Genomic DNA, 21,930 nt, shown 5'->3' with positions numbered 1-21,930 from the left:
CAAAACTAGTGATAAAACAAGAAACAAAAGACTCAATTGCAAGATCTAAAGATATACCTTTAAGCACTCACCTCCCCGGCAACGGCGCCAGAAAAGAGCTTAGTTGACGGGGTGTGAGTGAGTGCCCTTTACCTAGCCTCCCCGGCAACGGCACCAGAAAAGAGCTTGATGTCTACTACACAACCTTCTTCTTGTAGACGTTGTTGGGCCTGCAAGTGCACAAGTTTGTAGGACAGTAGCAAATTTCCCTCAAGTGGATGACCTAAGGTTTATCAATCCGTAGGAGGCGTAGGATGAAGATGGTCTCTCTCAAACAACCCTGCAACCAAATAACAAAGAGTCTCTTGTGTCTCCAACACACCCAATACAATGGTAAATTGTATAGGTGCACTAGTTCGGCGAAGAGATGAAGATACAAGTGCAAAATAGATAGTAGATATAGGTTTTTGTAATCTAAAATAATAAAAACAACAAGGTAGCAAGTGGTAAAAGTGAGCGTAAACGGTATTGAAATGATAGGAAACAAGGCCTAGGGTTCATACTTTCACTAGTGCAAGTTCTCTCAACAATAATAACATAGATAGATCATATAACAATCCCTCAACATGCAACAAAGAGTCACTTCAAAGCCACTAATAGCGGAGAACAAACATAGAGATTATGGTAGGGTACGAAACCACCTCAAAGTTATTCTTTCGGATCAATCTATAAAAGAGTTTGTACTACAATAACACCTTAAGACACAAATCAACCAAAACCCTAATGTCACCTAGATACTCCATTGTCACCTCAAGTATCCATGGGCATGATTATACGATATGCATCACACAATCTCAGATTCATCCAACCAACACAAAGTACTTCAAAGAGTGCCCCAAAGTTTCTACCGGAGAGTCAAGAACGTGCAGGGGCGGAGCTGGAGCTCAAGTCACCCTGATGCACCCCTTTAACATGGCGTAAATTTTGTAAGCAACATTTAAGTAAAGGTATATTTTGTAACTTCTAGTATAGATTATCCGACATAATAATAAGATGGTGTATAAATTCAACAGTTACTAATTAAATTCTAACTATAAGGATGGAGGTAAGGCAAAATTACTTGGAAAAGATGTCTCTTGATTACCTTCGAACAGATTTGCTTCCTTGAGCATTGGTGACCTATCTCATCACTGAAGATTTCATCACCGAGGTGATTGTGCAAGTATATTCTTCAAATTAGGATGGTAAAGTTCTGTTAATTTCTTCTTGCTTGGATTATACTAAATCTAGTCTTCTTCCCAGTTTACATCTTCCAGAGCATTTCAAAATAGTGATTTTCTTTTGAGAAAAACCCTGTCCATAGGATAGCTGCATTTGACAAACAAAAAATAAAAAGTCACATGTGTGACATGGAAAATTGTAAGTTGAAATCCTAAACGATGCACATGTTTTGCCAAAAACTCGTATATATGAACGGAGTTTGATTTATCTCGATTCAAGTTCATGCAAAAATGTCAAAAATTAATAACCATTGTTTGTAGAAGTACTTGGAAACATTGAAAAAGGCAAGGGCGCTACCAGGAAGAAATTAGGGTATGTTGTAACCTGTAGATGGCAACAGAGCAAAAAGAGTAGGAAGTGCTGGCGTAGCTGCAGCGATCAGGGGATCGGTCTAGCCTATGCATCTGGGCGTTGCGTCAACGTTACGGCGTTGGCGTCGTGCCGATCACCGGCAGCTCCCGCAACTGCGATGCGCGGCGTGCTGAGTGGGTACTGCCGCCATTGGAGCGTCCATGGGGAACTAGGGATTGGGATTTGGGAACCTATATCGAACATGGGGAACAATCGATCGACCAACGCACGTATGGGCTGCGAACGCAAGATGCTGAGCCAAGTGGGCCTGGCCTGGGAGCAGGCGAGTAGATACGCGATCCTCGGCTGGAATTTCGTACCCTGATGCACCGGACACTGCCGTACCTGATGCACAGTCTTTCTTTAGATAGCACGTACGAGTAAAAATTAATTCGGACACTGATGCCTGTGCATCAGGGTAGGCCCATTGGGCTCCGCCCCTGAGAACGTGTGCCAACCCCGATGCATAGGTTCATGGGTGGAACCTGCAAGTTGGTCACCAAAACATACATCAAGAGGCACATGATATCCCATTGTCACCACAGATAAGCACGGCAAGACATACATCAAGTGTTCTCATAAAAGACTCAATCCGATAAGATAACTTCAAAGGGGAAACTCAATTCATCACAAGAGAGTAGAGGGGGAGAAACATCATAAGATCCAACTACAATAGCAAAGCTCGGGATACATCAAGATCGTGCCATAGAGGGAACACGAGAGAGAACACGAGAGAGAAATCAAACACATAGCTACTGGTACATACCCTCAGCCCCGAGGGTGAACTACTCCCTCCTCGTCATGGAGAGCGCCGGGATGACGAAGATGGCCACCGGTGATGGGTTCCCCCTCTGGCAGGGTGCCGGAACGGGCTCCCGAGAGGTTTTTGGTGGCTACAGAGGCTTGCGGCGGCGGAACTTCCGATCTATCTTCTCCGTGGATGTTTTTAGGGTATGTGGGACTATATAGGCGAAAGAAGTCGGTCGGGAGGTGCTCGAAGGGCCCACGAGACAGGGGGCGCGCCCTACAAGGGGGGGGGCGCCCTCCTATCTCGTGGAGTCCTCGAGTATCTTCTTACTTGAACTCCACGTCTCCAAGATGATATTCTTCCAAAAAATCACGTTGCCGAAGGTTTCATTCCGTTTGGACTCTGTTTGATATTCCTTTTCTTCGAAATACTGAAACAGGCAATAAAACAACAATATGGGTTGGGCCTCCGGTTAATAGGTTAGTCCCAAAAGTAATATAAAAGTGTATAATAAAGCCCATAATCATTCAAAACAAGTAATATAATAGCATGGAACAATAAAAAATTATCGATATGTTGGAGACGTACCAAAGGTATATGATCCAATTTTCAACCTTTTCTCTATAAAGGGAAAAGATGTAGAATCTAATGGTAAAAGCTTATGATTGAAATACTACAAATGTTTCATAGTGGAGTACGAAGAACGTACGAAATAAGTGGAGTTACTAGTAGTATGTAGGACAAGTCAAAGCATATGTTGATTTGGTGTAGGTAATAAATTAATTGGGTACAAATTCCATAAACTTCATTTCTTGTTGGCAACCATTGGCTAGTGTAGTTGTGGCAGAGGTTAGGCTATCGCAAAAGATGGCTTGTAACGTAAACTACATGCACAAAGATATAATTTTTGAAGTTTTCTTAGAACACCACTATTTAGAAAATTTTAGTTTTAAATATTGTTTTGTGTTTGGAAACAATTATTAATAAAGTTTTATGAACCATTCTCTTGGGGATTTTTCTGAGTTCTAAAAAGTTTACTCCAATGCTCTCTCTTATTTTTTTCCTTTAAAGAGAAACACCTGCTCCATCTTTTTCTAACATGCCTGTTTCGTGTAGGTCATACACCTTTCTTTCTTGGAGAGCTTGCTTACTTTCATATGCAAGATTTTTGATGTGTGATCCATATGCAAGAACGTTATCTTGCTGTGATCTACAACATTCATATGTTGACTAGTTTCTTTTAGAATCATGTATAGTTTACCTTTGGAACTTCCAGAAAATAAATTCATGTAAACTCATGCTAGAACCAAAATTGATACGTAAGCTTATATTCAGTCGGTAAACTAGCAAAGTTATTGGTGCTTACAGACTCGTATGAATTAAGTGTTCTCACAACGACTATTTTATCTATGACCATGCAAAGTGAAAAAGTGAATACAGTTAAAAACACTACAATCACCAAACACCTATTGTTTCTCCAATACTCCATAAGGTTAGTATCCAAAGCTTTGGTACTTCATATAACATGTTAAAAGATAGTAGTTTTTTATAATACATTTTATTTTCTTAATACATGCATCCAAGTGGAGGTTAAATTTATTTAGGGTTTAGAAGGCCACTTGAACCAAATCCGATTAGGCCATTTTATCATAAAACTACGGCTAGATCACAGTTTTATAGATTACACCAGTAATGGAGATATTTTGGAGATTCGATCCCAATCTTGAAAATAGATTTGCAGATAGAGCACGAACATCGCTAGTCCACACTTGATGTCACACAATGTTCAATGATGACGAGGTGGTGATCATCCCTAAAAACTTTGGTCTTCCAGATTTCTGAACACTTAGAAGGATGGTTGTGGTTGTAGTTGATGTACCTGGAGGGAGGCCATAGAGTTGACATCCTATAGAGCCTCAACGAAGGTGATGTTGGCTGGTCCTCCTGGTAGCACAATTAGCAAATGTGTGTGGGGAGGCGAATAAGAGTTGCACCACAAAATCATGCCACAACAGGTGCATGCAGAAGAGAGGAATGTGTTGGTGGTGAAGTAAGTGTGCTGCAAAGACAAGCTAACTATGGTAAAGGGAGAGAAATTGCTTGTAGTGGACTAGCCAAAGTTCTCCCAAACAATGGGGGCAAAAGTATTATCGTGGTTTGGAAGCTCACACAAGACAGTAATGAACATACCATGAGAAGAAAAGGAGACAAAAAGAAATGCATGTGCCACAAGTTGGGGACATTAGGAACGTGAAAGCACAAGTGCTCCCTGGGTGATTTTGGCAATTAATGTCAACATATCTCTTGTTGGACTAATATTTCTACCTAGTATATTTCAGATAAGTTCAACATTGGAGTGGCATGGACATGGATTGGACATGGACAAGAGGATGTGAAACGCCTTCAAGATGCTAAGGACAAACTTTGGCAAAAGCTCAAGACTCTACATTTTCATTTCAGTGATCCAAGATCACATTGAGTCCATAGGGAAGCCAATACTATTAAAAGAAGATGAGGTGTTGCTTAATGGCTTGCTTGCTCAAAGTGCTTAGTGATATGCTCCAAAGCCCTCAACCACTTTCTCATATCCAAATATGTCCTAATCCTAAAAGTCAAACTTGGCCCCACCGATTTGATCTATCGGGCGCCACCGAGTTCATTTGACATAGCCACTACCAAACCCTAATTAGTTCAGTCTCACCGATGGGATCTCGGTCTCACCGAGATGGGCTTGCAAACTTCCTGTTACCAATTGCAACAATTTCAGTCTCACTGAGATTGTGCAATCGGTCCCACCGAGTTTGCTTGACCAATACTTAGTTTGCTTAATACCAAAATTGGTCTCACCGAGTCTGAGTAATCGGTCAAACCGAGTTGAGGTTTTACCCTAACCCCTGCAATCGGTCCCACCGAGTTGACCTTGTCGGTCCCACTGAAAACTCTAACACTCACATTTTGACCTGAATCGGTCTGACCGAGTTTTACCATTCGATCCCACCAAGTTTGGGAATTTGTGTGTAACGGCTAGATTTTGTGTGGAGGATATATATACCCCTCCACCCATTCTTCATTTGTGAGGAGAGCCATCAGAACGTGCCTACACTTCCAGCATTGATTTTCTGAGAGAGAACCACCTACTCATGTGTTGAGACCAAGATATTCCATTCCAACCACAAGATTCTTGATCTCTAGCCTTCCCAAGTTGCTTTCCACTCAAATCATCTTTCCACCATAGCAAAATCTGTGAGAGAGAGTTGACCGTTGGGGATGTTGGGGAACGTGGTAATTTAAAAAAAAAATCTACGATCACGCAAGATCTATCTAGGAGATGCATAGCAACGAGAGGGGAGAGTGTGTCCACGTACCCTCGTAGACCGAAAGCGGAAGCGTTTAGTTAACGCAGTTGATGTAGTCAAACGACTTCACGATCCAACCGATCCAAGCACCGAACCTACGGTACCTCCGCGTTCAACACACGTTCAACTCGATGACGGTACCTCCACCTATCGGAACCACGCCAAAAATCTTCGTGTCTCCAATTGCGTTTGCACACTCCAATCCCATCCCTTACTTTCTTGCAAGTTGCATGCTTTACTTTCCGCTGCTCATATGTTCTTTGCATGCTTGCTTGAATTGTATTGTGAATGTTTGAAATTGTGCTAATTTCCAACCTCAACTTGAAAAACTTAAAAACTGCCATCTTTGCTTGTTGAGGGTCTAATCACACCCCCTCTAGACACCTCTTCTCGATCCTTTTAGAAAGCAACAAGAGCGACATTAACGTGGTGTTGCATAATGTCATATCAACATGAATGATAGTGGAGAGGCGTGGTTTCAGCCTTGCAGGAGCACATAAAGAGTGGCAAATGCCAAAGATACAAGGGTGCATGAGCACAAGCTATACATAGTAGATGTCTGAGGGTTCTGGACGATGATAGGGGGGTGTCCAACTGTTATCGATGATGGCTATAATCTTGGCTCAAAGACCGGTAAAGAGGGTGTGGAAGCTTATCCATATGAGCTATTAGTTAGAAGGATGGTTGCCAAAGTAGTTAGCTTGGATGTATGGCTGGTAAGTTTAGTTTGACATCAATTGTCTTCAATCCGTCCATTTTCTAGCGAAACAAAACGAGTAAAGGTATGAGCCATAGAGGCTAAATTTTGGATATCTAAAAAGAAACTCTTCCATCAAGGGCACACGTGGAAGTTTAGTGAGGAAGAATGAATCATAGACAACCAAGAACACGACCAACTACTTAATTTGCTTTGAAATTCATCTACGCATGTAGACCATGCAATTTCGTTTAGGGTTTCATATTCCAATTGTTATTCTAGCTTCCAGTATTTTTCACCCATTTACTTTTTGATTGTGACTTTGGGGTAAATTTTACTATATTTCATCTATCTTGTTAAATTCCACACTTAGTTCTGACCACATGACATATTTTACCCTATTTTATTATTTACTACCAAACTCGACGCTTGTTAAGATTGCATGGTAGCTAACGGGGCAACCCAACCATGTATGTGCATTGGGGGGGGGGGCAAAATTGTCACGGGTCTCTCCCAATTCATCAAATTGCACCGAATTATGTGAAAATATATGGCAAATAGGTGTAGTTTGCCATGACACAGTGCTCCCATGCCATGTTGGATATTGCCCGATGCCTCTAGTGAATACATTTCATATTATCTCAAGTCGATTGTCATGTCATCTTAACATGTGGGATTCATTTTTTGGTTCAAGAAAAAAAATCAATTTTTTTAAAAAAATGTCACAAGTTCATAGCTACAAGGTAAATATGGCCTAATTTTTGTAATATGGGCAAAATTCTAACCCCCCCTCTATTCTTTTTCTAAGGTGTATTATTTTATAAGTCATTTTTTCTATCTTTGACCAAGTTTATGGAAAAAAATCATACTAGTTGAATATAACTAGATCCATAATTAAATTTATTTTTATTTTTAATTAGTATTGTTGCTTTTGATAGTTTTTTTCTTTAAATTAGGTCAATGTTATTTTTAATAAAAAAACTTTATATAAAGTAATGGAGGGAGTCTAATTTTTGTCTTAAGTTATATACCCTCAAAGTTAGCACGTGAGCAATAAAGTTTCAAGGTGACCTGTACTTCTTTGTAGTACAGAGAGTACTAAAAAACAAGAGTATTACATGCACACAACTTTGAGTTTTGTACGGGTTTCTCCGCTAATTTGTTTTTGGTACATTTCAAATAAGAATTATTAATAAATTGAGTAACAAAACATTGAGAAGACACATGCACCATCCGACAAATCTGTGAGCCTAGGAATGGCATCTCCATTCCACTTAATGAGCAAGAAGGGTGACATAATAGAAGATGTGTACAAACATATAAATATCATTCATGCCGATGAAAGACACGTATGAAAAGAACCAAAAGGAGATATAATTTTATTTCATCCATTCTTTCTCCACTCTAGTAAGGACTTGTAGTGAATGTGGGTGATTGTCATTTCAAACCCAACAATGACGAAAGAAAATTCTGTTCTTGTATGGAGATGCAAACAAATTGGAATCTCGCCATGTCATATTTACCTAAAGCACTATGTAAGAACAAGAGAAAGTTTTATGATAAAGAAAACACAATTGGGGCATTGAGAATATTCCAACTCCAACGGAGCACATATTAAACAGTTCATTTTCTCATCATGGAAAAGTTTATATTCTACCCCTATAGGCTACATGTTTTACTTTCCAACAAATTAACCATCTGCCTGGTGATCGAATAAGCAGTTGATGGAAAAAAAATCTTCCGTTTCAAACCATGCAAAGCAACAAGGAATTCTAGTATGCAAATGCATTGTGTGCATCATAATGATGCAGATGCCGGGGTTTATCCTTCTTTTAGAAAAATGTTATAAACCAAGAGAATTCTAGCGGCGTTTTCAAAATATCATTCCTAGACTTCTTATTATAAAAATCATTGTATTATTAATGCATCATTCTTGTACTAAAATGCAGTAGAAAAACAACAGCCAAAATTTGTGTATCATGGATAGGTAGTCTTTTTTCTAGACCTTGGTAATTTTTACTTTGAGATGACTAGTACATCAGTATTCAAAAAGGGGAATATGAAATAGAAAAGTGTGTGGTGGTAGTAGCTAACATCTATTGCTCTGTCGTATTTTGAGAGCACACTGAAACAAAACATGGTGTGGTGGTGCTTTTTATTTTGGCTGTTGCTTCCTTCCCATAGAATCGACGGATCCTCTTTCAAATTCAGGCGACTGACGTGCACCTAAACTGCAATAAGAAATAACAAAATGAATTTTAGCAAAAGAGAATGCCAAAGTGTAACTTGCGAAAAAGGTGAAGGAAAACAAAGCATGGTGGCGGAGGCAAGTAGTGCGGGAGCATGGCCCCCCTCTCCTTTGGCCTTGGACGGCCAATGCCACCCATTCTCCTCCCCTTTCCCCCGCCTACAAATAGCCCTCGGAGCTCAGCAAACCAAATCATACATGCCAGCAACAGAGCAGCTTCTGTCTTGTGTCAAAAACAAGAAGACCAGCCAGTGATCGCCTCCCGAAACAACACCTCCCAACTCTCAGAAAACAAGTTTTTTCTACGCCTTCTCTATTGACGTTCCTTGAGGTAAGAAAGCTGCCACAGCGCCTGCTCTTCTGGCCCTTGCATGTTTTTTTTAAGTCGAGAAATGCATGCACCGCAAGCCGTTCATCTCTTGCTCACCTCTTTTCTGATCTTGCTTCTCCACAGGGAGCAGCCTTTCGCTACCGCCGCCACTTCACGTCTTCCCACGCAAGGCCAAGATGTCGGTGGCCGTGTGCCGTGGCCCGGCCGTGCCGGCGTTCGAGACCCCCGCCTGGCTGCGCCCGGCTGAGCCGTACAAGCCGGCCGCGGCGGTGGCCGACGACCGGCCTGCGCAGGTCGACATATGGAATGCCATCCAGGCCGACGTGGTCGAGAGCAAGGTGGCCGCCGCCGCCAAGAAGCCGTACGTCAGCCCGCGCGTGCGCCGCTCGATGAGCCAGAAGAGCCTCGAGATCTGCACCGAGAGCCTCGGCTGCGAGACCGGCTCCGGCGACTTCACCGCGTCTCTCGACGCCGTCGACATGGACTGCTTCTTTGGTGGCTCGCCGATGCCGACGGCGCCCGTCGAGGCAGAGGAGTCCTTCTGGGAGAGCAGTGCCGCGCGAGAAAGCTGCTACCCGGGAGACGGGCTCGTGGCGGTGAACTACCACTCCTCGGGCGGGAGACGGTCGCCGCGCCGCTCGTTCCCGCCGCCGCTGCCGTCCATGTCGAGCCGCGACGGGCCGTGTTTGAAGATGTGCTCGCGCCGCCAGGACGGCCGCCTCGTCGTCGAGGCGGTGGTGGTGAGGCCGCGCGGGTACCTCCAGGCGAACCGCCAGGGCGGCCGCCTCCGCCTCTCCTTCATCGAGTGCTCTGCTCGTGGCCAGAGCGCGGCGGGCAAGAGCGCCGCGCCGGCCGAGGCGTCCTTCTTCCCGGTGGTGGAGGACAAGTGCGAGCCAGAGCAAGAGGTGGCCATGCAGGTGGAGGAGGAGGCCGAGGAAGACGAGGAGGAGGTGGAGGTGGTGGACAGAGGAACCATGGTGGAGGTGAAGGTCAGCTCGCAGCCGCAGGCGCCCGCCGCCGCCAAGGTGCACCGGTCGACGCTCGTGATCAACAAGTTCGTCGGCAGCACGCCCTTCACCTTCACCTCCGAGGAAGCGCGGTGCCACGCCGACGCGCCGCACCCCGAGCCGTCCGCGCGCGACGAAACCCCAGCGCTGCGCCGGGTGCCCTCCTCCACGACGACGCTCGCGGCCGCGGTCGCGGTGGCGTCGACCGAGACCGGCGCGCCGCGCACCCCCGTCGACGGCGACGACAGCGACGACGAGGAGGAGGACGACGAGTGCGGCGGACAGCACCACCCGTCGTCGGCCTCGGCCCTGGCCGCCGCCGACAGGAAGCCGCAGCAGCTCCTCCTGTTCACGTCGCGGAGGGGCGACAAGCACGACCTGCTGCAGAGCGTGCGCCGGTGCCGGCAGCTGCGGCAGAAGCCGCTCTTCATCCTGGAGCAGTACTGCATTGCCACCTCCTAATCAATCGCACGTGCGCTCGCCCGACGAAACATGTCCAGCATTTGCATTTGCACTTGCACTGCTGCTAATGCGATAGTTGGGTTGCTGGGCTTAAACTAATCCCAGATAGTTAGCCTAGCCAATGGGATGGATAATAACAACCTTAATCCGTGGCCACAGTGGCTGCTGGCTGCATGCATGCCGGGCTTTTTTGTGACACATGCCGCCCATGTGTCGCTCATTTTCCCCCGATCGATCGATCGATCGGTCGGGTCGCCGTTTGGTCCCGGTGCATGCAGTGCCTCCGGCCGGCGTGACCGTACTACTTCACTGCACTCGTGATGTATTTCCAGTGTGATTTGAGTAATTATTCAATGAATTAACAGATTGTTGGCTGTATAACGGATTCTACCATCGGCTTGCCATTTTCATACATACGCTGCGCATCATGTGCAATGATGGGGTCGTGCCGCCGGCTTCCGTTTCCGTTTTATCCGTGAGAAGATCGTGACGGCGTGCGTGCGTGCCGAATAATCGACGCTTTCAGGCAGAGCGAGACATAGGGGATGCGCGAACTAGTATAGTTCGGCCTGCCACTTCGGGCAGCCCTACAGCGATCGATCGTGCGGCACGGATAGATGCACATGACGTTGATTTTGCCGCCTACCTCATGCATTACTCGATGCGTGCACATTTCCCCCCAAAATGCAGACCTATTATTGTAAAAGTTCACCAATAATACGAAACATCGTAAGCTGGAATAATAAAAATTACATCGATGTCTCGTCTCTAGACCGCCGATCGACTAGTACCGCCGTCAGAACGAGCTTGCGCACAGGTCGGCAAGTCGCTACACCAATCGAGTGTCTAGTTGCTGCCGACTGCCGACGTTCATGCCAACAAGAATGCAAGTCTAATTTACCCTTGGAAAATAAATCTATTATTCCCACCGTAAAAAATATAAAAGCGTTTAAATCACTATATAGTACTAAATAACAAAAGTAGTGAAAATTCATTATATATTTGTTTGTTCGATGATGAATTTTCATGACGAGAGCACATAGCAGATATATTTGTTTGACCCTTCTGCGCCCTAGTTTGATTAATTTTAGGATCTGGCCCTTTTTCCTACCGCCGAGGTTGATGGCGGTAGGAAACTTATCCACGTCAGCGCAGCTAAACGCTTGTCGCCTCTGCCGTCAACCCTACCACCGAGGCTCCCGACGGTAGGTTGTTATACCCTACCGCCATCGACCTCGGCGGTAGGGTTCAAACAGTTATAAGCCACGTGGGGCGGTAGGGTATAACAACCTTCCGCCATCGTGTCTGGCGGTAGGCTCTTCATCCACGTTAGCAACGACCTACAACCGTCTATCTCCGTCGTCACCCCTAGCGTCATGGGCCTCGGCGGTAGGCAGTTATATCCTACCGCCATCGACCCGGCGATAGAAAAAGGGTCAGATCTAGCCCAACTTTCACAAAAAGGTCAAAACACTAATTTGGCCGCCACAGACGAGAGAATGCAATGATGGAGAAATACGCATCTTGCTCAACGAAAAGACATGGAATGGACCTCATATACGTACTGAATTATTCGAGTGGACAAGGTGCCAATTACCCAATGTCCAACTTGTACAAATTAGATGACTGAAGACGTCGTCTTCACGTGATATGTTAGTGAATTTCCGTCAGCTGTTTCATTGGCAACTTGCGGCGCCAGCTCTGCAAACTGCAACCAGGCTCAGGCCGTGACGGCCGCCGGCCGTTTTAGAGGATATGAGGCTGAACCAATCAAAGGGCCAACCAGGCGGAGCATGGAGGCCGGTAGCCCTGCACCGAAGCACCATATCCGTTGAACAAATTGCAGGGAACATACACGCTTGTCTTTAAGGAGGTACTGTACTAGTAGTGTATGTTCATTGAACATACAGAGATACAACCATTTGGTCAGCGCCCTCGACCGACTGAATCATGCATGTACCTTACACGTTTGACCAAGTATGCCTAAGATCCACTAAAAAGGTTAAATATGGAACGTATCAGAATTTGGATGTAAAAAAGTGGTGCAAATGGTCAAAACTCTTAAATATGCTGATCCGTGTCTACTAATGAGACAAGATCCCAAACAGAAATGAACTATAAAAACGACAGTTAATAAAGTATGAACGCCCCAATGGATTTTGCTTACTACTCTCATCATTCCAGTGAACAAGACATGAACGCATTTGGAGGTATAACTTTGACAATCACTTTATTAACCAACAGACCACAAGTTATGTGGCTTCAAAATTATATCACCGGAAACTTTTTCCGAATATGAATTCAGTGGTAATAACTTTGGTCGCATGTGCATAACTCACATTTGGTTGGTTAAAATTGATGATCAAAGTTAAATTCTAAAATATGCCCGCACCTTATTCGCTGTAATGTCTTTCTTTTTTCCTCTGAGAGTTTTTTATTATTTTGAAATGACCTCTGAGAGATATTCATTGTACCAATGTTGTTCCACCTGATGTCATCGGTCCGTGCACCACCTGTGAACTTTACCTTTCTTTCATTTTTGACGTGATACCTACCTGTGCGCTTCACCGGTCTAGGAATGTTGTTCCTTCGACACCCAGCGGACGGCCCGTACTGGACGCACGTATACGGCTATGCTCCTCTGCCTTCACATCACATCTCTGTCTCATGGACAAGATTACAAGAAGCTTTCGATCTGACAAAAGGCGAAAAACGCAGCGCACCGCCCACGAACCAAATCATTCCGAGCGATCACCAACAAAAGATGTAAAGGGAAAGATGGGCGGAAAAGATCGACGGAGGAGCGCGTACAGCGGTACAGTCGTACATGGCAGATCATAGGTCGTACGCGGGAGATCTGCATGGGGTGTAGCGAGAACCGATGCGCATCCGGCCGAAACGACGTCGACCGATGCGAATACAGCTAGTGGTGGCGCCGCCTTGTACCACCACGGGCGTGAGTTGTCGCAATGCCGCTGCTCCACGCCGGCGGCGATGCCTTGCCACTTTCCCGTTGCTGCAATGTTCGGCTGCGCTTTTCTAGCTTTGCCCGCCCGGCCGGTTCGTGCCGCATGCATGCAGCGGTTAATAATGCATGTGTGAATGGAGTAGCTTTTGCTGGAGCACATGGAATGGAAGTGGTGGGCTGGTTATGCATGTGCCAATGTCAATGGTGGCCCCTCTTTCGCTCCGGAAAAAAATAACATGGCAATGTCAACGTGTGCAGTTCCTATTGGGCGGTGCGGGCCTTTTGGTGTTCCAGGTGATTAAAAAGAACGCACGGACGGACGGTGTCTTCTTTTCTATGTCCTCCTTCGCCCACTCCACATATCTTTTCCATTTCTGTGAAACGAGCCGAACTGAAACGGCTCCTCTGACTCTTCTACATGGCATCTTAAGTTAGGTTCGACATGGCCGGCGTTCCCTACGAATTTGTATGTGCATAGGCTGATGGTCTATGAAGACATGCAGCTAGGGTGTTCCTTTTTCTAATTTATTATAGGAGTATAATTAAGAAATTTCTCGCGAGGCTACAGAATAGGGTGCTGTTCTACTGCATGGCGAATATATTATCCATATAAGACGGTTGAGTTGGAACTGAAATGAAGTCCATGAATGTATGGACGTTATCGATCGACGCATGCACAGAGACAGAATCCATTGCGGACGATCGAATCAAGTTATCTGATGTCATAGGTACGTTAGGGACTAGTTAATTGCCGCCCAGTATGATTACTCACACTCAGACCCACACCAACCTAAGCTAAGCTAGCCGATGGTCCATAGGCATGCATGGCTGACCATATTCGTCAGCTTAAATTAGTGCTTAAATATGTTTTTGCACGAAAGTGCACGCCACTCATGATCACGAGGTCAAAGTTTATTCTCCACACGTACTGTATAGCAGTATGAGGAGTTGAGTGGAGAGTGTTCTTCACCTGTGGTCTCAGATAGGCAGATGCATTGCATATTAGTTTGTCTACTACTACTAATACTCTATGCCTCTATGGACGGCCTACATCATATATACACTACTCTACTACAATGTGTGATAAAAAAGTGTACACTATGGCTCTATGAGACAATGAGACAGATATCTATGCCATGCATTCAAAAAGCTCTTGTGGAAGTCAACTGCATAAACAAAGTGAGTGCGGAAGAGACGCGTGGCTAATGGACGCAATTGCGTAAGAATTAAGGTACGTGCTCCCTAGCTTGCTCTTATCTGCTCGCTTAGGGAGACGATTATCCTAATGGAAAGAAAACAAGCAACGAACTTGCCCGGCTTGATTAGAGTGATGATGTTGACCTACTCGTGATTGTAAAGTAGTGTTAGACTAGCTAATGACGTCGTAGAGAATTTCAAAGGCCTCACTCCCATTGGTTATGCGGCAACATATGATATGAAATAATGCAGCGAGGGGAAAGGCAAGGGCACTATGTAGCCTAGCAGCGACAAGAGCTCGAGATTGTTTACACGGAAAAATTAACGCAATAATCGTGGTGCATCACGACGTGGAAAAGAAGAACCCAATACTTTTCTCTCACCTTGCCAAAGTTCGCTTTAGCTTTGCCATTAGTATGCTGCCTGCACCTTACTATTTATTCCAAGAAAAAAATATATTCCGGAAGTTAATATGAGTGTTTTCACAATGTTTTATTTATGCATTTCAGGTATGTGCCTGCTTATACGAATACTACAATATAGTGCTCCGTTTGGAAGTTGCATGGAGTCACCTTTGCTTTGCCAGCCGATTATATATAACAATATAAGTAGAAAAGGAAATAGACTTGTCAAAATGTTGAGAAAAAATGAAGTATGTACGTACGCGACGCGGTCGTCTGCTTTGCGGTTATGTTTTCTTTACCAAAAGAAGAATCAGCAGCAAATTCTACTGATGTCGTCAATGCCTTTCCATGGCGATGTTCGGCACTCCCGTCGGCTCCTACAGCCGATTCCCCCGACGGAGATGCGGTCTTATCTCAGACCTGACGAAGAAAACATTCCCCCCCTTCATCTTTCACTTTGGTCTTTTGTCCACGACAGAAAATTATGGAGGCTCACGTCGTTGCACTTGCACGGCTCACATTAGGCACCGGAAAAAACACCCCGCATCATCCAGTTTCTTTGCTGGCTACTATTAGTAGTCTAGAACGAGAAAAGCAAACGGTTATTCCTCCCTCCACTAGCCAGCATGTGAAATGGACAGCACGAAGGATTCTCCGCATCGCCCTCGGCCAAAGGCGCTCTAGTGAAGGGGAAAGGCGCGCTCCTACATGGCCGATTCTTCTACCCGCGCACTTTTGCTGCCCGCCATGCATCGCACTCCCTGAAATCGTTCGTGCGGATTGGTGATGGTTTCGACTTGTTGTTTTGGCTGTCATGAAATTCTGTCCGATCCCCGGCGATCTCGACCCGTCTCGCTTTCCCGGTACATGTTTTCTTTGGCATCCTGGCCCGACGGATCAGCCTCGTGACAACGGACGGGAACCATGTCATGCGTCTGAGTTGGATTAACACTGGGTGGAATTTCGTTTGGTTTGTGGACAAGAACCCGGCGAGCGCCGTTATTCGCTGTAGATCCCCGTAGGCGGATAGGATCGTCCGGCTCTGTGGTTAAGGAGCGGGAGGGAGCAAGAAAGCGAAATGGATGCCAAGTTGGACTGTTGGAGAGCGGTTGTGTCGTTTGTATGGCTCCATGTAAGGCAGCACCTTACATGGATCAGCGTGGAATAACAACAGCACAGAATGTGGTCGGCACTCGGCACAGAGAAGGGGTTAATTCTCGTCTACTAGGAAACATATTTAGCTCCATGTTGGAGCTTTAACCCAGTGGGCAGTGGTCTCCATGTAGGAACCTGGTAGCGCACATTGGAATTTCCTTTACGAACGGAACGGGCATATTCCGGGTCCGGCACCGGGGGTGAGCAGCAAAACTGTGAGTGACAGGGATAAGCTTCACTCCCTAGTGATGGAGAAGTTCACTGAAATGCTTATCACAGGACCACCAGGGACAAGAAGCCTTTGTGCTACCCACAAAAAAAAAAGAAAAAAAAAACCTTTGTGCTATAACAGGGAGCGAATCCACCCAGCACCCACGTTTGTTAACTTTGCACGCGTTCCACACGGCCCACTTTTGTATAGACTGATGCTCGCTCTCTAATTGCCAAACGATGAATGAAGCCTCCTTTTTCTTGGTGATGATGCGGATTGGGCCGTGTTACCTGAACCCCGGTCCAACGCCGCAGTTGCGCGAGGCGAGTGAGCGACAAGTTCTAAGTTACACACGACAAACTTACAGCATAACCCCAATAAGTTGTCGAGCTCAAGTGAGCAAGGCAGCGTGCATTTCGACAAGTTGAGTCGGTCTTAACACGAAACATAATCCAAGAAATTCCACTTCTCCACAAAGGAACCACGACCTGATACATCTGAGGTGACTGATAGTCAAAGGGGGGGAAAATGGGATCTAGCTATCAATTAGCAAGGGCAACGACGATACAGGATAATTCCTACATGATCTAATCAGCAAACAGAAATACGAGAAGCCATAGACCAGAATCGAATTGTCCTCTCCTCTGGAACCAATGGAAGTAGTGGCGGAGCTTGAGATGAAATTATGGGGGGGCATGGGCTGAAGGGGGGGGGGGGGGGGGGCAAACATGATTGCTTTAGGCTGATTTTAGTCAAAAATTAGACCAAATATTAAGGCATATATGCATGTTTTCCTATGAGCTGGGGGGGGGGGGGGGGGGGGGGGGCATGGCCCAGGTTGGCCCCCAAGTAGCTCCGCCACTGAATGGGAGTGCAGTCCAGAGTGCAGCTGCTATGAAACAACGCCCCAATTGTACACTTGATGAAGTCTGTGCGTCTGCTTACCAAGTCTGCTAGGGGAAGACAGTCCGATCGACTGAGCCGACAGCTGGGAATTCTTCTTGTGCAGGAGTAGTTTAGGTGATGTAGCTTCCTTGCTGGTCCTGAAGCAAACGAGCAGAGGACTTTGCGTCCAAATACAGACCACGGACTTCTTCGAGATCAGCCTGATAGAGGATCATGAGTTCAGGATACAAGCGATTGAGACCCGGCTAGGAAGATGACGTGTTACTGAAATTCAACACATACCTTGCAGATCTTCTCTCTCCCATTAGCCTTGGCAACTACGCTAGCAGGTGACAGCAGCTGAATAGCATGTCTGCAAAGAGATTCAAGATCTATTACAACCATTACTACCAACAATAAACTGGCCTAGTGATGACAAACCCTGTGATAGTAATGCGTACACTAGACATATAGGCATGTTAAAATTCACATAGCAGAACACTAAAAGTGGGATGGCAGCCAAAAGACAGGGTGGAAACTGTCCTAACTCTAAAGGCTCAAGAAAATCCTATCAACACACATTCCAGCTAAATTTTATTTAATTTCACATTTCTAATCTTGGCATGGGACGCAAATGTGTGGACATAACCTGAAACAACAAGAACCATACCTCAAAGTTGTCTGCTGCCCAACCTCTCCTAGAAATGCAAGACTGTCCTCATCAATTTCAATCTCCTCCACTTGTGCTCTAATAGCTAATATCTGCAACGCACAATAAACAAACATCAAATGCATTTCTACATAGGAAAGTTAAAGCACATAATAAGACATGAAATGGGAACCTGGATCATCTCGATAGGGCCATATATCTGTGTCCGTACGATAACCAACCTATCTAGAAGGTCGACTGGGATACCATGTGGACTTGTCATGTCAGTTCCCCTGAATAAATGAGAGTAAAATAATAAGATGTATAAGGGCGCAAAATAGTACATAAAAGCAATGTTTTTAAGGCGGTAAGGCAAGCACCCACTGCCCTGACACCTAAGCGCCTAAAGTGAGCATAATTGCAAGGCGCTGCCAGGGAATCCAGTATTGCAGTTCAGCATCGAGCAGTTCACAACACGTCAATCGAATTTCAAATTTCTTACCTCACAGTACATATTCCTCTGTTTGTAGCAAGTATTACAATTGGCGATAATGAGCTCTCGAGAGCACGATTAAGATAAGAGAAGCACTCAATGTCCAGCATGTGAACCTACAGATAAAGTTAGTCATTAATGAAATCAGACCACTGTAAGGCATAATTCTAACTCCGTCTGTCAACTTTGAACTAAATCAGCGACACTTATTTTGGGACGGAGGGACTATCATTTAGTAGCATAAAGCCACTTAGTTTATGAGAACAATGCTGTCCACAGGATGGACACTTATTTATTTGGAAATAGGAGAAGTTGGAAATAAACAAGTCCAAGCTCATTAATATTTTAGGAAATCCAAAACAAGCCTATGAAGATAAGTAGATTTTCCTATGAAGATAAATAAATTTTCAATCATGAGACAATAATATAGTACCTCATCAATGAACAGCACACCAGGTACAAGCTCTGCAATACCTTCGTCAATATATCTATTAACCACCTACGACCATACAAAAGAAAAGGCACACATTCCAATAGGTCTATCAAAATTTGATCCAAATTTTAAAAATAAAATGTTACATAATCAGAATTTTGAAACCTTATTGATCTCTTGGCGCAGCTTCTCAGTGATTTCAGTCTTCCGTGGCTTCATCATCTGGCCCATAAGGGACAAAATATCTTGGCCTCCTTAAGGCTGGGCATTTGCGGCGTCAAGGTCATGCAGTGTAACGTCCTATGCAGATGAAAGAATATAATTTACTTCTTTCAGTTGATTTACATTGAACTTGAAAATACGAAGAATATGCTTCTATGTTACAACAAAAATAGGAATTTTCACTCTATGCTATTGGAAAAGATTATCACCCACCGAGAGAATAGAGAACAAACCACACTCAACTTAATTATCCTTCGTCGGATGTAGGTATGTAAGAATGATTCTAACTTTCTTTAGACAGGAACAAGAACAACGATTCCTACTTAATTAGTCAATTGAATAAGATAATATTTAACTGGGTTTGAGCAGATGATCAAAAATTTGGCGCAATCTTATTAGCTTGTGAACTTTATGTATCTTATCCAGGAAGGCACAATTGATAATGTGGACTGAGTATTTGATGCAATCTTAATCATTAGGCTATGGATTTTCCGTTTCTATCTTCTGGAATTTAGCAGGAGCAAGCAACTTACAACCACCTGGCAGGGAAACCACATATTTAAGCATGCTTGAGCAACACGAAAGTATAATAATAAGCTTCATCTTAACAAATGCATCATGCGTCGACCTTTGATCCTTTAGATTAGATATAAATATGCTGCAATTGCATACTATATTATCTCAGGTTCAATTACCAAAAAGTTGTTTTATGGACGGTACAATGCAGAATTGGCTGAACAAGTGTACATGCAAAAAATTATAAGGCTGAACTATCGTCAAATTTGTACCTGCACTATTTCTTTTTTCTTGTGGACTTCCCCTTTGGGAATTGGCACATACTCCTCTGCTTCAAGATCGTATTCTGTAGCAAAAGCATCACATCTGCCAACTCTTTTCACTGCACCGCTGTTAGCTTCGATGTATATAACATCACCCACTGCCACCTGCATCCCGTATACAAATCATGAAATGTGCAGAATACAAGTAGGAGAGCCAAGGCAAGTGAGCAATGAAAGTAAGATATAATGTATCACATCTCAATTTAAGTAAAGTATCGCGATGTTTTGTTATGCCACAACAGAATATCTAACGAAATAACAAGGAACAAGAGAAATATGATCATGTGACTTTCCACACTTGCCATGAGTTTGCACAGGCTAAATATTGCATAAAGACAATATTCTGAACACATAAGATACACCATCCACCCACTGTTATTCAAAGTGAGAATACAAATGCAACCTAACAGTCTAGCAACAGAGGCAGAGAGCAAGGGAGGGTTGGGAGCAGACAGTAACCTTTTCCTTGATTAAAGCATCATAAATTGTAGGATCTAACTTTAGTTGTTTAGTCCCTTTTACAGTCTTCAGGCCAATTACTACATGGCTAATGCTTTTCCCATATCCACCATTTGAACTCTCAGATTCTTCTGGGGAAAGCTCCGTAACCTAAAAGGCAAGCAAAATCATATAGCCACAAACACTAGAATATTAGTTCTATTAGAAAATGGTGACAAAGAAAGTGTTGGTATCAAGTAAAACACTAATTCAAGAACAATATCTTTTTTCAAATTTCAAAAGGATCATATAGGTCACTCCTACCTCTCCTTCATAGACTTCTTTGTTTTCCTTTATACGCAAGCCTATAGCTCTACGGAAATTTTCCATCAGCACCTCAGTTTTCTTGACCTCAGAAGAGTACACTTCTGATCCTACCATAGGACAGAAAGGGACCTGCATTGCAGAATAGGAAGAGAAGATTGAAGCTTCTTCCAAAATAGAAGTAGACGTAGGGCATCAAATGTAAAACAAAATATAGTTCACTGCAAACAGAATTTCATGTACACTGAATGCAATGAACAAGACAGCCTGATAAATTGCTAGCAAATCTAGTAATTCACCAAATTTACTCCAGAGTCTTTGTGTAAGTATGTTCTAAAGAACAGCACACTTCTCATCGGTAGAGCAGCATACTGAAATATTCTGGACCAGCAAGAAGCAGAATATACTCCCTCCGTCCCATAATATAAGAACGTTTTTGACACTAATGTAGTGTAAGAAACGCTCTTATATTATGGGACGGAGGGAGTAGAACTCAAAACAAATTCTTAATGACCAAGACAAATGGTAACACATTACCGGCTAAAACGATAGTACTAGAGAACACCAATTTAGTTAAGTAGATGGAATAAAATTCAACCACTCTAGCAACATCACCCACTGCCACCTGCATCCCGTATACAAATGATGAAATGTGCAGAATACAGGTAGGAGAGCCAAGGCAAGTGAGAAATGAAAGTAAGATATAATACATCATATCTCAATTTAAGTAAAGTATCGCGATGTTTTGTTATGCCACAACAGAATATCTAACAACGAACAAGAGAAATATGATCATGTGACTTTCCACACTCGCCATGAGTTTGCACAGGTTAAATATTGCATAAAGACAATATTCTGAACACAGTTTTGTGAGGTTTTTTTGTCAAATATGAAGAACTTTCTGATTTTATGTGAATTTTTCAAAAATGAATGAACTTTTTTCAAATTGATAAACTTTTTCCAAAATCGATGAACCTTTTTCCATTTTTTGATGAACTTTTTTCATGATTGGTGAACTTTTTTCGAATTCGTGAACCCTTTTTGAAAATCCGTGAAATCTTTTTCAAATCGATGAATTTTTTTCAAAATCGATGAACCTTTTGCAACTTTATGAACTTTTTTTTTCAAAAAAATTAAACTTTTCTCGAATTCGTGAACCCTTTTTTAAAAACCCGTGAACTCTTTTTCAAATCGATGAATTTTTTTCAAAAATCGATGAACTTTTTTCATGATTGGTGAAATTTTTAAAATT

General features: G+C 43.8%; 1 protein-coding gene and 1 pseudogene across 1 annotated transcript; one reads left to right on the top strand and one right to left on the bottom strand.

Moving 5' to 3' along the window:
- Positions 1 to 8,860: 8,860 nt before the first annotated feature.
- Positions 8,861 to 10,838, top strand: LOC123090819 (protein FAF-like, chloroplastic). Its single transcript, XM_044512162.1, has 2 exons — positions 8,861 to 8,991; positions 9,115 to 10,838. Exon 2 carries the CDS (start codon positions 9,168 to 9,170, stop codon positions 10,458 to 10,460), a length of 1,293 nt encoding a protein of 430 aa, XP_044368097.1. The 5' UTR covers positions 8,861 to 8,991; positions 9,115 to 9,167; the 3' UTR covers positions 10,461 to 10,838.
- Positions 10,839 to 17,396: 6,558 nt separating this feature from the next.
- LOC123094331 (ruvB-like protein 1) lies at positions 17,397 to 20,816 on the bottom strand (annotated as a pseudogene).
- Positions 20,817 to 21,930: the final 1,114 nt, after the last annotated feature.

This window comes from Triticum aestivum, chromosome 4B (genome assembly GCF_018294505.1).
Source record: "Triticum aestivum cultivar Chinese Spring chromosome 4B, IWGSC CS RefSeq v2.1, whole genome shotgun sequence".
Lineage (NCBI taxonomy): Eukaryota > Viridiplantae > Streptophyta > Magnoliopsida > Poales > Poaceae > Triticum > Triticum aestivum.
This window is presented reverse-complemented; position numbering and strand designations above follow the sequence as displayed.

Excerpts from the sequence above, each read along its gene's own strand:
- LOC123090819 (XM_044512162.1), top strand. The coding sequence starts at position 9,168 with ATGTCGGTGGCCGTGTGCCGTGGCCCGGCCGTGCCGGCGTTCGAGACC.